General features: G+C 34.5%; 1 protein-coding gene across 1 annotated transcript; it reads left to right on the forward strand.

The window, feature by feature from the left end:
* The first annotated feature begins 2,211 nt into the window (after nucleotides 1-2,211).
* On the forward strand, nucleotides 2,212-13,971 carry LOC126724755 (disease resistance protein RUN1-like). The gene is made up of 10 exons (XM_050429134.1): nucleotides 2,212-2,349; nucleotides 2,455-2,970; nucleotides 5,211-6,297; nucleotides 6,597-6,872; nucleotides 6,986-7,417; nucleotides 7,734-8,012; nucleotides 10,919-11,458; nucleotides 11,540-12,097; nucleotides 12,394-12,624; nucleotides 13,370-13,971. The coding sequence occupies exons 2-10, from the start codon at nucleotides 2,474-2,476 to the stop codon at nucleotides 13,886-13,888; spliced, it is 4,419 nt and encodes a 1,472-aa protein (XP_050285091.1). The 5' UTR covers nucleotides 2,212-2,349; nucleotides 2,455-2,473; the 3' UTR covers nucleotides 13,889-13,971.
* The last annotated feature ends 1,856 nt before the right edge of the window (nucleotides 13,972-15,827 follow it).

The raw sequence follows: 15,827 nt of genomic DNA on the forward strand, positions 1-15,827 counted from the left end.
GAAAAGGTGCAGGGAACCCAACTTGAGGCCCACACCGTTGAAGAGAAGGTGCCGGGAACCGGAAGTTGAGGAGCCTACACCAAAATTTGCCTACTACAAGGTAGACGGCGCTGATGGCGGAAAATCTTCCTTCTGACACACCAAAAATCTGGCGTGGCCAGAACCTGCTTCGGATTTTGACTAAAAGAGGGGAGGGTATCGTCCATCCCATGTCTAAGCGGGAAGACACCTTAAATCTGTGCCTCCCCTGTCCAGGCCACATCACTTTACATCTTGGAAGGGTCCGGTGCCTCTGTGGTGGGTGAAGTTCCTCCACCTCCACCCAAGCCTCAGGCATATGGCGCAAAGGGAAGATGACACCGGAGGAGGGAACTGGGTATGGACAAAGGGTTATGATTCTGAAGAGAGCAGAAGGGTTTATATGCCAGGAGAGCAACCACCTGTCCTACTTATATAGAGGGTAAGGAGGTGTCAAGTAATTTAATTTGAGCAAATTCCCAAGACGCGCTGCAGACAAGGCAGCTCTGGCTCAATTTCCCACACCATCCACAACCGTAGGATCTCAAGATCCTCGGGAAGGCGCGCTTCGATTGTTGAAACTTCAGAGTACTCGCGAACGAAGGGATGACTCTTGACTTGGCACGCCTCCCATGCGAATGTAAAAACAAAAGCATGAGTGGAGTGCAGAACTTGAACGAGCCGTGATGTGGGCCCAAAGTCACCAAAACCCTCCTCCCCAACTAAAAGTCGGGCAGCAGGATTTTGAGGGGCTATTGTGGGCCAGAAAATTCATGGCCCAGGCCCGCTCTATATCAAGGCCCAGGGCCTGATCTGAGGAGACCTATTGTCAAGGATGAGTTTAGTGCACGGATAGGATAAGTGAAAAGGCTGCCAATACTGTAGTAGAGAACTCTGTGCCTGACAAGCCCCTATTCTTGACCATGCTATTCAAACCTTTACGTCTACTCCCAACCACTGGAGGTATAGGCTGATAGGACAAGTCCTCTGCCCCGAAGGTAAAGTTCACACGTGGACCCTAAAGAGAGGGAGGAATACGAGTATAAAAGGAAACGAAAGCCAAGGAAAAAAAGGAGGAGAAGGGGAAGAACCTGATGCTCCTCGGACTTAGTCCGAGGAGTCCAACCCCTCAGGCTACGACGCTGTAGGATGTGGATGCTCAGGCCGAACCCTTTTCCACATGAGCCCCCCTAAAATCATGACCGAACCATCGCCCCTTGATCAAAGCCAAACCTTTTAAGCCCATTCTCTACAAATCGTATTGTGAGGGATCTTTTGTGTATGAGCCCAACGTCATTCCAGGGCCGTTAAATAATCGTGTCCCTACAGTAATATAGGTATATTTTTTTGGCATTTTCCTGTAAAATGTTTTATACTGAGGGGCAAAAGGGAAAATATTTTCTTGAAAAATGCTTTTACATGCACGATCAAATACTGAAAATACTTTTCCAATGTATTTTCTAGAACTTAAAACAAATATCTGAAAAATATCTTCTTTTTCGTAACAACCTTCATGATGAGGTTGAAAATTGAAATCCCTCACAATTAAAGTCATCACCTAATTTCTCATTAAAAAAAAAGCCATCACCTAATTAATACTGCATATTTTACGGCAGATTCTCTTTACATTACAATTCAATGACATATAGACATATAGTTGAATACTTTTGTTTTATTTTATTTATTACATCAACGTCACCCAATTAAGCCACCAACAAAATTTCAAATTATCCACTTCACTTCCAAACTGTTCTAGATTTGTGACAATAACTTGGTTCTTCCAGAGGAAAAAGAGGAACTTAAAAATTTGTCAAAAAAGAGGCAATAAGAATTATATCACAAGGAACTCAAGTTTCATAAACTCGAGTTTCAAGTGAACTTTTTTAAAATACCTGATTTTGTAAACTCTAATTTTATGTTAAAATTGAGTTTTATAAATTCAAGTTTCAGTTTCAAAAGAAAAAAGAAAAAATTCGAGTTTCAAAAATTTTGAAATATAGTAGTATTTAGCTATTTTTGTCCTCTAGAGTTGCAGCATGCATAAAAAAAATTGAGGACTGACCAAAAAAGAGAAGCAGACGCGTGGATAGTGGACCCCTGTATAACGCGTGGACACACACTTTCATTTGAGGGAAATTTATCGGGAAACTCCTCCTCAAAATAGAGGTTTGGTTTTTTCGTGTGAAAGAGTGTAAAAGAAATGGTCTATAAAAGCAAAGCCAGAGCGTGTCCCGGAAGCATCCATTCACTTCAGTCTTCGGTCTTCAGTGCCCATTTTCCAATTCATTTCCATCGTTTCCGCTTTCCTTCCAGCTTCTCGGTGGTTCTTAGGTAAAAGATCATCTTCCAAGTCTATACAATATACATGTATTATGGGTTTGGAATAGTTTATTTAACTAATACCAAAAATTTTATGCTAAAAATACTGTAAATAAGGTAAAAATTTCCTGCCTTCATGGCCCAAGAAACCTGTTCTTCTTCATCCTCATCCAACCAACCATGGAGTTACGATGTCTTTGTCAGTTTCCGGGGCAAAGATACCCGCTATAAGTTTATCGACCACCTATTTGCCGCGTTGGACCGGAGCGGGATTCACAGTTTTGAAGATAACAGAAAGCTTGAGAGAGGGAAAGATATCTGGACCGAGCTAGAGAAGGCAATACAGAAGTCCAGGATTGCTGTTATAGTCTTTTCGGAAAACTATGCTGATTCGAGATGGTGTCTCGAAGAGCTGGGGAAGATCATGGAATGCAAACGGAATCTGCCACAAATTGTGCTGCCCGTTTTCTACGAGGTTGATCCTTCCCACCTTCGAAATCAGAAGGGGAGTTTAGAGAAAGCGTTTGTCAGGCATGAGGAGCGTTTTGGGGTAGGCAAGGTGGACAGGTGGAGGGCTGCTTTGGCTGAGGCTGCAAGCTTGTCTGGCTGGGACTCGCAAAATCCTGCACATCGGTAATTCATTTTTTTGCTTGTAAAAATGTGGCACACTAGCAGTGGGGGCTTTAAAAATTTTGTTTAGGAGTCACAAAAAAAACTTAAATGAAAAAATTTTTAATAAAAAGAAAACTAGAATATATTGGGTTATCAAAAAAAAAAAAAAAAGGAAATTTTACCATTTCCTACTCCAAATTTTCAAATTTTGAATTATTACGTTTCTCAAAAAAAATTTTTTTTGAATTATTACGTTATAGTTCATGAGTATTTATTGTCAACTATGACTATTTTATTTTATTTTGTTAAGTTTTTCTAATTTTTATTTTTATATAGTTATTATTATCTATTTGTTTTTTTTTTTTATAAAAATATTTTAAACTAAATAGATAAACTTAACTTATTGGTTTTGTATTAATTATTGACGCACATATATCAAAAAAAAAAAATTATTGACGCACACAACTATATTTATTCATACATAAAATAATACACTACGTGTCTACTTAACAAATCAAATACGTGAACAATTACTAACTTTACAAATTTTTTCTTGAACTTTTCTGACTTTATAACAAAAAATTATTATAACATGATAACAATACACACACATGTAACAAACCCTTTCTATTACTATATTATATAAAGTTATTTTATATTTAGATCATGTTAACAGATGCCCTTAGGGCAATTGTTATATTTCCTGTGAAAGTGGTATCAAAATATTTCCCTTATATTTATATTATACACATACTTCCACATACATCACATCATTATTTACACAAATAACATTATAACAAAAAGTAATGCACACAATCAATATTAGACAAACTCACACGCATATAATATAAATATATAATAAAGAGTGACACTTATAATTCACAAACACTTACTCTTAGAGTTGGAAATACTTGTAATAAGGTTGTAAAAAATTTAAGTTAGAGTGTGAAAAATAATGTTTTTAAGAATAAATTAAAGTATTAAACTAACAAAAAAATATTAAATATAAAGAAAAAATTGAAGTCAGGGGTTCATTTGAACCCCCTAAAGAAAGGGTAGAGTCGCCCTGCACACTAGCGCTTCTCATGAGACACATATGTTAGAGCATCCACAAGCCATAAAAAACAACTTTATCTATTTTACCTTCTTACTTTACAATACACCCAATGGATCTATATTTTTAGCTATTTGATTAAAATAATATAAAAAAATCATTAAAAAGCAGTGTAAACACAACCAAAAAAGATTTTTTTATTAAAAAGTAATGTGAACACAACAATTTAATAATATATATTTTTTACATATGAGCTATAGTGCACAGACAGTGCACAACCAAAAGTAACTGTGCACTGTAGCTGTGGAGCAAAAAAATATGACTTTGGCTCCACCAATGTAGTCACATTTTGGTATTTGATGGTACTAAAAAAAATAATATGGCTTTTTAGCACTACCAATACTAGTACTCTTAGTGAGATATGAGTCTTATGAGATCGACACATACAATATTTTTCTCTCATTTACATTTTACACCATTGATTTTGAATTGGATTCAATAATATAGAATATATTATTATAATAGGTGTACAAAAGATACATACCAAAAATGTGCCGCATAGTACCGAATATATGCACTATCCCTTTCTTCTTATATTGTCAATTAATTTTCCCAAAAAAAAAAAAAAAAAAAAATTTCTTGAAATCAGTTGAGAGGAAAATTTTCGAACCAAACTACTTGGTGATTGATAAAACAATTCAGATGCACTTTTAGTTGTATAACTTATTTTAATGTGATAATATAACTTGTTTAAATAATACACATGAGAAAATAATTTAGTTTCAAATAATTTTAGAGCTATTTTTCTCCAACTCATTATAAGATGATTGAAGAGATCATTCATGTATAGTTTTAGTCTTGTGACTTTTTTAATAAGTTATGTGATTTGTTTAAATAATATACATGGATAGTTTTATAAAGTACCATGTGGTGGGTCTAAGGAAATAGCTCTCATTTGGTTTGGAGCTAAACTTTGTCTATACACATGGATGATTTTATTAGTCACTGTGTATGTTGGAGGGGTTCTTCCAAACCAGTTTGAAGAAAAATTTTGTCCATTACTTTTGAAGTAGTTTATTTGTTATCCAAAAATACACACAACCAATTACATTTTGTGGGATTTTGCTGATTTATTATGTTTTCTAGGTTAGTTTCATCTTATTAAATTATCACTGACTTCTCTTTTATGGTGGATACATGTTGGCAGTTGTGAGTCAAAATTTACAGAAGAAATTATTGAAGACATTGTCAGCAAACTAAATGTGAAGACACACCTTACTGTTGCACCCTATCCAGTTGGGATTGAGTCTCGAGTGCAGGAACTCAATAAGCTGTTAAGTAGTAGTTCAAGTGAAGTTTGCATGGTTGGAATTTGGGGGATTGGCGGCATTGGCAAAACAACAATTGCCAAAGCTATATATAACCAACTACAAAGAAACTTTGATGGAAGTTGCTTTCTTGCAAATGTAGGAGGAGATTCTAAGCACCCAGAAGGTCTGATTCATTTACAGGAGAAAATTCTCTCCAGCATCCATGCAAAGGACAATATAAAAATAACACTTGTTGATCAAGGAACTACGGTTTTGAAAGATAGAGCATGGTGTAATAGGGTTCTTCTTGTTCTTGATAATGTGGATCACCAAGACCAATTAGATAAACTGGCCATTAGGCGAAGTTATTTTCAACCAGGAAGTATGATTATCATTACAACAAGAGATAAGTCTATGCTCAAATTGGCTAAGGTGGATGAGTCTAAGATATATATGCCACCGACATTGGATTACCATGAGTCTATTAAGCTCTTCAGTTGGCATGCATTTGAAAAAGACCATCCTAATAAAGATCATGCAGAGTTGTCAGAGCAAGTAATCGGTTATGCTGGAGGGCTTCCATTGGTACTTACAGTTTTGGGTTCCAATTTGTCTGACAAGAGCATAGATGAATGGGAATGTACATTGAAAACATTAAAAGGAATACCTGACAAAGAAATTCAAGAGAAGCTTATGGTGAGTTTTAATTCACTATGTGACACACAGAAAGAGTTGTTTCTAGATCTTGCATGCTTCATGGTTGGAATGAAAGAAACGTATGCTTTCAAAATACTCCAAGACTCATATTCAGGCCTTATAAGTGATCTATCGGTTTTGGTCCGTCAATGTCTTGTAGCAATTGATTGCTCAAACCGGTTGACAATGCATGATATGATTAGAGACATGGGTAGAGAAGTTGCCCGCAGAGAATGCAGCCGACTATGGAATCGTGAGGATGTCCTTGATGTATTGGAACATGACGAGGTAAGATTCAGATGCTTATGTTGATTGGATAAGAATTTAGGGCCAACTTACCTTATTTAGAGAAATAATAGATGATTTACGTACTGTATTGCACACCACTAGAAGAACTGTAGACATAGTACCTGTTTCTCAAATTGTTTGTTGTAGAGTCACTTTGCCTTTGCATCACAATCAGTAATAGGATGCTACCCTGTTTTATACACAGTGGTGTGCTTATATATATATATATATATGCAATTATGCATGTAAATTACAATTTCCCTAAAAGATGACTTTTGCACAATGTTTTGTTCTATTAGGAAAGAAAAGTAGTTAAAGGCATCATGCTAAATTGTCCTGGGGTTCACAATTTGCAAGTTGATGCCAAAGCCTTTTCGAAGATGCATCAGCTAAGAGTGCTTCAACTAAATTATGCACGCTTGAAGGGGAATTTCCAATGTCCTTCCAAGAAGCTAAGATATCTAGAATGGTATGGGTTCCCCATGGAATCCGTACCAGCAGACTTGTACTTGGAAAATCTTGTTGCTCTTTACATGCCCTATAGTAGCTTGATAGAACTTTGGACAGGAACCAAGGTATGCAAGTGTGTATGTGTGTGTATATTCTTGCTCATATTATTTCTGTTTTTTGATATTTTGAATTCATATGGATATTAATTTAGTATTTCCTTTTTTGTGTGAGGGAACAGATTCTGAAAAAGTTGAAATTTCTTGATGTTAGTCATTCCTATCACCTAAGGAGAACACCAGATTTCTCAGGCATAGATAATCTGGAGGTGTTGCTTCTTAATAATTGTACTAATTTGGTCGAGGTTCACGAGTCTGTTATAGATCTCAGCAAGCTAGTTACTTTGGATCTTAAAGACTGTAAAAACCTTTGGAAGCTTCCCCTAGGTATTTACAATTTAGAGTTTTGTGTAAACCTTTCTGGCTGCACAAAGCTAGACATGGTACCGAGCTTTGGATTCAAATCGCCATTAACAACATGTTATTCACTCCGTATATCTTCTGAAGTTCCATTGGGAAGTGTCGGTTTTATCAGAAAGCTTTTAACGCACCGCACATCTTCTGAAGTTCCATTGGGAAGTGTCTGTTTTAACAGAAAGCTTTTCCCCCAGAAGGTCTCTTCTCTTCCTCTCTTTTGTTTGATGAAAATATAGGCTTTTGGGATTTGGATTCTCTCAATTTCAAGTTGAAATAACTCTCTATTTCAAGGTCATAATTTAAAGTTAGAATAAAAAATCTAAGGTCTACCTCATTTAAAATTTAACCATGATAAACATTTAACTATGGTTAAACTAAACTAAAGTTAATTAGTTTTAAATGAGGTGGCAAAATTTAGACCCTTGATTTATTAAACATTAAATCATTGCAGGATTAAACATTAACGACTAACAATGATGGTGATGATTCGACTTTTGCCTCTACTCATTGCAGGATTTCACCAATAATGGTGGTGTTCAGGGGAAGCGAAGGCACTTGGAGAGTGCAGTAACTCATCTTCCTTTTCTTTTACCACCACTGGAACTTCAATGCTGTGAAATTCTCTGTCAGCTTACCTTGAAAATTTGTCAGGTTCCGCCAGAGCTTCTATCAAATGATAGAATATTCAGCCTGATTGATTTTATATTGAATAGAATGCACGAAGAGTTTCATCTCCCAGCTGATATTGACCTTTCCAGGAGTCTTCCTCTACCAATTAAAGACATTGTTAAGGTTCGTGTAATCCCACATGCTTTACTTTCTATCATCTACGTAATTTATTGTCCCTAGTACTTGGTGATGGCTCAAACCAGTAGAAGCATTATGCAAACATGAATCCTATCTAAATGTCTTATAGTAGATTAGTAAAAGAATCAATACCAGAATGGTGGGGATTAAAAGAACTAGAAGATTGGAGAGACAAGGCATGAAAGTATTTGTTTTCATCTTAACGTGTTTTTATCTTTTGAATTCAAATTGATATTAATTCAGAACTTTTCTTCTGGGTGGGGAAACAGATTTGTGTAAAGTACTTGCACTATGGTGTTGTCCTTCATTCCTATCTCCCAAAGAGAACACCGAATATATTCCTAGGAATCACCAATGCCTACTTCAAGGTCCTAAAGGATCTATATGGAGAAATCTATTATGTATCCCCTTTGTGAGAGGTGGATACATGTAACGCCACTTCATCTTATATGGGCCAACTGATAGCTTGGTTGAGATTCATGAGGCCAGAGACTGATTGTGTATAGATTTCAAGGAGGGTTCAAACCAAAAAATATTAAGGAAGGCCATGGGCCCCGGCCCCTGATTTTTCTTCTTTAAAGTTTTTATTTTTTTTTATTTAGTACTTATAATAAGTTTTTTATTTTATTTTTATTTTATTTTTTATATATAGTATATATTGTAATTTTTTTTAAAAAAAATTATAGAAAAGACATTTAATTCTCATTCAAGAACTAATGGAAAATTATAGAATACTCCAAGAGCACCATAAATGTATACTCACTTCTCTTACATGAATTATGCATTCTAGCTATCATGAATTTAATAGCGGAACTCACTGTTATGTTAGAGGATGGAGTAACTATTTATGGTATATCTAGGGGAGTGTATTTATGGTACTTTTGGAGTATTCTATAATTATCCAAAATTAAGTTGTTTTTTCTTAACAAAAAAAGAAAAAAGAATTTAAGTAACTCTTTTTTTTTTTTTTTTTAGAGAGAGAAAAGAAAGAATTTAGTTGGTCTAAAAAGATTCTAATGAAACTTCTAGATAAAGGGAGAAAATATTTTTTAGTTAATAAATACTTAAAGTTTAGAGGTTTTGTGCATCAAAGAGTTGAACCACCTTAAGAAGTGTCCAAGAACCACCAGTACTTACAAGTCCTTAGTGAGCATTTGGATACACTAGCGTCTGCGTTAAAGCTGGCGTTTGTGTTTTTTAGTGGGTCCCGTGCACTGTTCATGGGACCTACAAGTACGGAATTCATCAAAATTTTCATTAAAACTGGGTCTCATGGTACTATTCACACATTTAAAAATTATTTTGCTACAATGTTTTTAGTTTTCAGTTTTCAGCAATAAACGGTATCCAAACAGATCCATAATACTGACTACAATGCTCGTTGAAGCAAAGGCTGTTGCCCGTGTTCTTCCATTTTCTCGCTAGAAATAAGCCTGGCTAAAGAAGAAAATTTTTGGATTAATATTGTTAGTGATTCTATTTTCTTGACTAGAAAATGTTGAAAGGTTGGGATTGAAAAAAAAAAAAAACTTTCTTTCAATTTCTGTATTTTTTCCTAGTTAATTTACTAAATTCAGTTGTAAAAAAAAAAAGTGAAGGCTAATATGTCTATATGTATTCTTGGGGTAAAACATAATGGAGGATAATTTGATAGAGTTAATTTTTATTTTAATTTTTTAGATAGAAAGTGGAGATGTAGGGAGGTGGAATTCAAATAATAGACATGGAATTCGAAAGAGTTAAATTAAAAGCATTATTTTTGGGTCAAATTGTTTGGTTTTTGCATTTTTCTCATTTTTTTTTCTCCCACTATGGACTATGGTAGTCATTCATTCATCATTTTTTTCCCAAAGCCATATATATCTTTTTTGTTCTTAAAGAAGATTTTTATATTTTGGTTTGAAATTAGATGGTAGATAGGATATGCTAACATAATTCTGATTTTATAAGAGAATTTAAGCTATCTTGTAAATTTGAAAGAAATTGCTAAAAAATTAATAATAAATAATTTTCAAGAATTGAAAAATGTAAAATTACATATTGATATATGATCAGGGTCATTCTATATTTCATTTTATAGTTGGACCTCCTTCTTCCCAATTAGTCTAGCTAGCTTAAGCCAAATAGCAACTATCTAACCCAAAAATTAAAAAAAAAAAAAAAAAACAATAAAATGTTCACAATTATAATTGTATTTTAGCAAGCAAAAAAAAAAAAAAAAACTATTTTACCACCAAAGAACAAAAAAAATAATGTGTTATTGGAGAAGTTAAAGCTAAATTTTTTGCCATTACAGTAAACTAGTATAAATACCAGTTGACTTTAGCAAGTTGTTAAAAATAAAATACAATATTTTATTAAGATTATATTTCTTCTTTCAATTAAAAAACTCAAATTCTCTATCTTCCTTATTATTTTAATGAGTTGTTTATATTATTTTAAATGAAGTTATAAAAAAAATAGAACATTTAATATTTAGTGTATTGTAAAGTGAGGTGTTAAAAAGATAAAGTAGTTTTTTGAAATACTAAAAGTTAAAATTTTTAGCACCACCACTGTGAATGCTCTAACTTCAAAAAACAAAATCCTAACTAGCCTAGTATTAAAAAAAAGCATTATTTTGTTTTTGTTTTTGTCTTTATTGATAGATGATTACATTTTAATGTATTTAGAAACAATAGTTTTGTGTATTTATAATTTTTTAAAACTATATGGATGTTTTTTTTTTTCTTTATACTTCAGCCTCCACTAACTTAAAATTCTGAGTCCGTCCTGTATATGATTAAGTTTAAATGTAGAAAACAAAATGATTGTATTCTTTTTTCTGGTTAATAACGAATAGACACTACTTTTATTTTTCATGTACTAATTTGTCTACAATCTTTGTATAGGTGTGCTTATCCCTGCAAAGCTCGGTAGGATTTAAAATTGTTAGAAGAGGTCAAAGTGTAGTTTTTTATCTTCGTATTGTCTCCAGGGGAGTAAAAGGTGCGAATGAAGTCCCAGAGGAACTTGATCGTTGGAATTCGCTTACTAGTAAAATCTATCGAAGTCGTATGCTTACACTCAGTTTCCCTAATCAACTCCCGAGGCTTGATTTGAGCTTATGCAGAAGATTTCAATCGATTGAAGTCCCAGAGGAACTTGATCGTTTGGGTTCGCTTACTAGTAAAATCTATCCAAGTCATTTGCAAGTTACATTCAATTTCCTTAACCAACTCACGAGTCTTGATTTGAGCCTATGCGGAAGATTTCAATCACTTGATGAGCTTCCAACAGGTTTAAAAGCGATGGATGCAAGCAACACCACGTCCCTTGTATGGATTTTTACTGGACTAAATTGGGAACTATCAAAACAGCTGCAATGTTTTGGCTGCTCCAAAGTGCTCAAGAAGAATCGTACTAGTAACCCAAAAAACAAGCTTCTCAATGTATCTCTCTTGTCTCTATTCTTGTTTGATCGAATTTGGTTTTTGGACCAAAATTCATTACTAATGATTTTAATGTATTAGGAATTGATTGCAACCGATAGTTTTAGTGTTTTCCGCCCTGGGGGTGAGTTTCCAGACTGGTTTGACGCCCTGGTGCCGGTGGTGAGTAAGGGATCAATTTTATCTTTTGTTGTGCCCTCACTAGTGAAGCAAGAGATTCGAGGATGGTTTCTATGTGCTGTATTTGCAAGCAGCTTTCATGATATTCACGGATTCACTGTTTCCTATAAATTCAAAAATAGAACCAAGGGCATTGAGTGGCAGTGTCAACAAAAAAATAGTCGTGTAATACCATGTCAAGAACATATGTGGTTGCAATTTGTACCGCTACATCATATGCCACATCTGTTGGAAGCCGGAGATGAAGTGGAATATTCAATACGCATAAGCGGTGGTTTCCAAGTGAAGAAGTTTGGGGTCAACCTAATTAATGAGAATGATAAGAAGGATTGCCACTCCTATTTTGAAGCAATGGTCAAGAATGCATCACTTCCTTATAAGGATGATTTTTTAGATGAAGATGTTTCAACAGATCAACCAATGGCTGGTGATAAGAAAATCAATCCTTCTGATTTACAGGTCAACTTTAATAACCTACAAGACTTAGGTTGCATTTGACATTGGCTTAAAAAACCAGTTTATTTTACTATTTAGATTATTTTGTTACTATTCATGGGTCCTACCGTACTATTTCAGCTAATTTTTACTTTTATCTACAGTACTTTCAGAATAAATTTTCAATTTCAGTTAAATAAATTGTTCTTAAATGGACACTTATATACTATCTCACAATTGTATTAGAGTTTCATAAGTGGTTCTTATGTTTCGATCTATTGATTTACTTGTTATTTCTTTTTTTCTTTTTTTAAATGCAGAAGTCTAGATTTGATGATAAGAAAAAAGGGATTGCCACCTCTTTAGATGCATCTAAGCGTGGATGCTTGTCAGCTCGAGTGACAACCCAACAGCAGTGGGACGAGGAGCTTGCTGCTCATTTACAGGATAAGGAGGATGTCTCAATTGCACAGCATTGTGAGCTGACCGCTACGATTTTGGAGGATCCGACCGTTGTTCCTGAGGACCACAGTGCTCTTGTGGAGGCTGAGGTAATGGTTGTGGAAACACCTATCCTTTGACTTCTTAGCCAAATGGCCCATATCCTATGGTCTTCACATTGTTCTTGCCGAGTTAGAGTTTTCCTAATGTTAGATTAATAATTAAATAATAAAATTTATCATTTCTACGTTTTTTTTTAAGAAGAATAGTAATTTTTTATGGTATCAAAACAAGTTTTTTGAATTCAAATTATTCTACCTTTCATTCAAAAAGTTAAAAAATTCACGTATTGGATAATAATTCAAAAAAATATTTTTGTTTAATTAAAGGACTAAATTTTCTCATTTAGATTTTAGAGTAATACATAACAAAGTGCCATGTTATTTCCTATTTATACTTAGTAGAGTAAATGATTAACATAAAAAGAGTATCACCGAGCTCCTACAAGTGCTATGACAGAATTAAAACCAACTGTATTTGTTATAACCACTCTAACTAACTTCAACTAATAGAACTAACTTAATAACTACTTTAACTTACATCCCAACATTTGGACACTCGGTTGATGCCAGCCTAACAGTGACTACCTTTTAGTGATTATATGGATTTGGAGTTTTAAACTAGTTCCAATGAAAACTTATCCTTAATATGTATACTTACACACACTATTCACAATTTGACATCTCATATACTGTACAAAAAAAAAGTTGAAAAATTTATATTGTCTTGTTTTTTAATTTGACTCATGGCTCACTATTTAATTTTGGGGCTTCCCCAATCCCCATATTCTTATAGGATGGATTTTCCGAAGGTGATAGGGAACGCAGTTGGAGCGACTTCCATGAAAATCAGCCAGGGACTACGGTTTTTGAGGGCGGGGCTCCCTTTGAGCTGAACATGTACTCATCAGGTATTCCAAGAGTGAACTTTGTGAGCCTAACTAAGCCACTAAGAAGTCTGGAGGCTGAGCGGATGTCATGGGAGGTAGAGCGCCAGATTCTGCACCATCAGAATGCTGCTTTGGAGAGAGAGAATTTTCGCCTTCGTATGGAATTAGCAAATGCCATGCAATTTGCTCCTCAACTCCACATGGGTCTTCCCCGTCCACACTTGGCATTCGAGAGGGCTTCTTCTTCAGCATCAGCCTCTATTCAACCTACAATTGCAGCCACTACTCCTGTGGCTTCGACGAGAACAAACACTCTTGGTTTGGATTATCCTAATTTCCTTGCCAGACCAGTTCTTGGCTTCCAAAGCGTCAATAACCCATCAGGATCTTCTCCACCTGATGGAGGCTCTCACCTCCCACAATAGGCATGCCTTTTTCCTTTGGCAAGTTGAGGGTTTTATTATTATTATTAACTTGTACATTGACCTGAAGTATATATAGAAATGTTTTATTTAAGAGAGAGAGAGAGATATATATATATATATATATATTGTTTGATATCTCCAATTCTCGTAATTTTGTTGTTGGTAATATTGCTCAGGTAAGAAAATCGCCAATGAGAGGTAATGACTAATGATACAATTTTCCGACGACAGAGCTTTGTGGGCTTTGTAATTTTGTACGGGCCCATTAGAGGAACTAAGTATTGTACGCGTGGAGGGAGTTAACTCCGAGCCTTATCACAATGAGACTAACCCTAAGATCGAGATGACGGGTCAAAGGGACAACTCTTCAAGGAAGTCTTAAGTGACCAGGAACGAGAGAAGTCGGGATGGGACGTGTACATATTGAGGTCGATAATTGAGGGCTGGTAGTGTCATTGGGGAAATTTGTTGTTGTATACAATTTGGCGTCTGGAACAAGTTTCAAGGGAATCCTCTAAAGTTGTGAGGATCCCTTAGGATTTTGATGAACGTGGGAATACGTGTGAAGTGAGAGAATAATGATGATCATTCCACTAACAAAAGACTATAAAAGATGAAAGAGGATGAGTAGAAAGAGGTTGGAAAATTTTTAGGGAGTGAGATACAAAGAGAAAAACACAAGGAAACACTGGGGAATTGAGGGAAACCAGAGAGAGGGTCTTGGATTGAGACTTGGAGAAGACTAACTAGGCAAAGTTTAGAGCCCAATTGGTAGGATTGTGAGATAGCCCATATAGAAATAAATTGGGGGCCCAAATACTATCACATAAGCAGCAATAAGTGTCTATATATATGACTATAATCTAAAGTAGTGCTTGGTCAGTATAGTGAGAAGGAAAAAATAAAGATAATAGATAGTGGTCTCATGTTGGTTATGTCATTATTAAAATATGTATAATAAGTTTATTTAGTAAACATATATAAACTTATAAATAAGTCTGTACTTGAATTGTTTGTATCAAGTTTTATAGCTCACAAGCTTGTTCGTGAACAATTTTTTTTACTTGAACTTAGCTTGTTTATTAAACAAATTTTAAACTAACTCTCAAACTTAGCTTATCTATAAACAAACAAATATGCAAGAAACTTTTTATGGAGACTAAGGGTGTGCAGAAAACCCGCCAACCCCAACCTGACCCAACCCAACCCGCCAGGTTGGATCGGTTTTTAGGGCTTGGTGGGTTGGGTTACAAAAAATTTTTTATAGCAAGTCGGGTTAGGTTTGGGTCATAAAATTACAAACCCGCCAAACCCGACCCGACCCACTCATATTTTAATATATGTTTAAAATATATTATATATTTAATAATTAAAAAAAAAAAAAACCAGCTGTAGAGCACTTCCTTGGTTCCTACCATCATATATAATATAAAATCCAATTAGTTCTTTTAATATATATTTAAATATATTATATAATTAATAAAAAAAATTAAAAATTTTAGATATATTTTGCTCATAACTAAGTTAGGAACTCGTGTATATTTTATTTATAAGTGAATTAGGATACTAATTCATTTATATTTTTTTCATCAACTCAATTGGATACTTAAACATATTTTATTTACAACTAAGTTAGAATATTAGTTTATATATTAATGTATATTTTGTATATTAACTCAGGTGACAAGTGTGATATATTTTTTTTTTTTTCTGTTCAATTTAATAATAATAATAATAATAATAATAATAATTATCCAACCCATGAGTTAAACATGACTCAACCCAACTCATGTAAGTTGGATCAAAAAATTCCCGGAAATTGGGTCAAAAAATTCCCCCCACCCTATCTATACACACCAGACCAGCCCAAATGCCACTCCACATCAAAGCAGAGATATACAGAGGATGCCACGTGATGAATGAAGTTTGAAGACACGTA

The sequence above is a fragment of the Quercus robur genome, chromosome 5, assembly GCF_932294415.1.
Source record: "Quercus robur chromosome 5, dhQueRobu3.1, whole genome shotgun sequence".
NCBI lineage: Eukaryota > Viridiplantae > Streptophyta > Magnoliopsida > Fagales > Fagaceae > Quercus > Quercus robur.

Bases quoted from the DNA above. Each gene is read 5' to 3' on its own strand.
- LOC126724755 (XM_050429134.1), top strand. From the start codon at position 2,474: ATGGCCCAAGAAACCTGTTCTTCTTCATCCTCATCCAACCAACCATGG. The intron at 6,873-6,985 runs GTATGCAAGTGT...GTGAGGGAACAG, and splicing joins AACTTTGGACAGGAACCAAG to ATTCTGAAAAAGTTGAAATT. The intron at 11,459-11,539 runs GTATCTCTCTTG...TTAATGTATTAG, and splicing joins CAAAAAACAAGCTTCTCAAT to GAATTGATTGCAACCGATAG.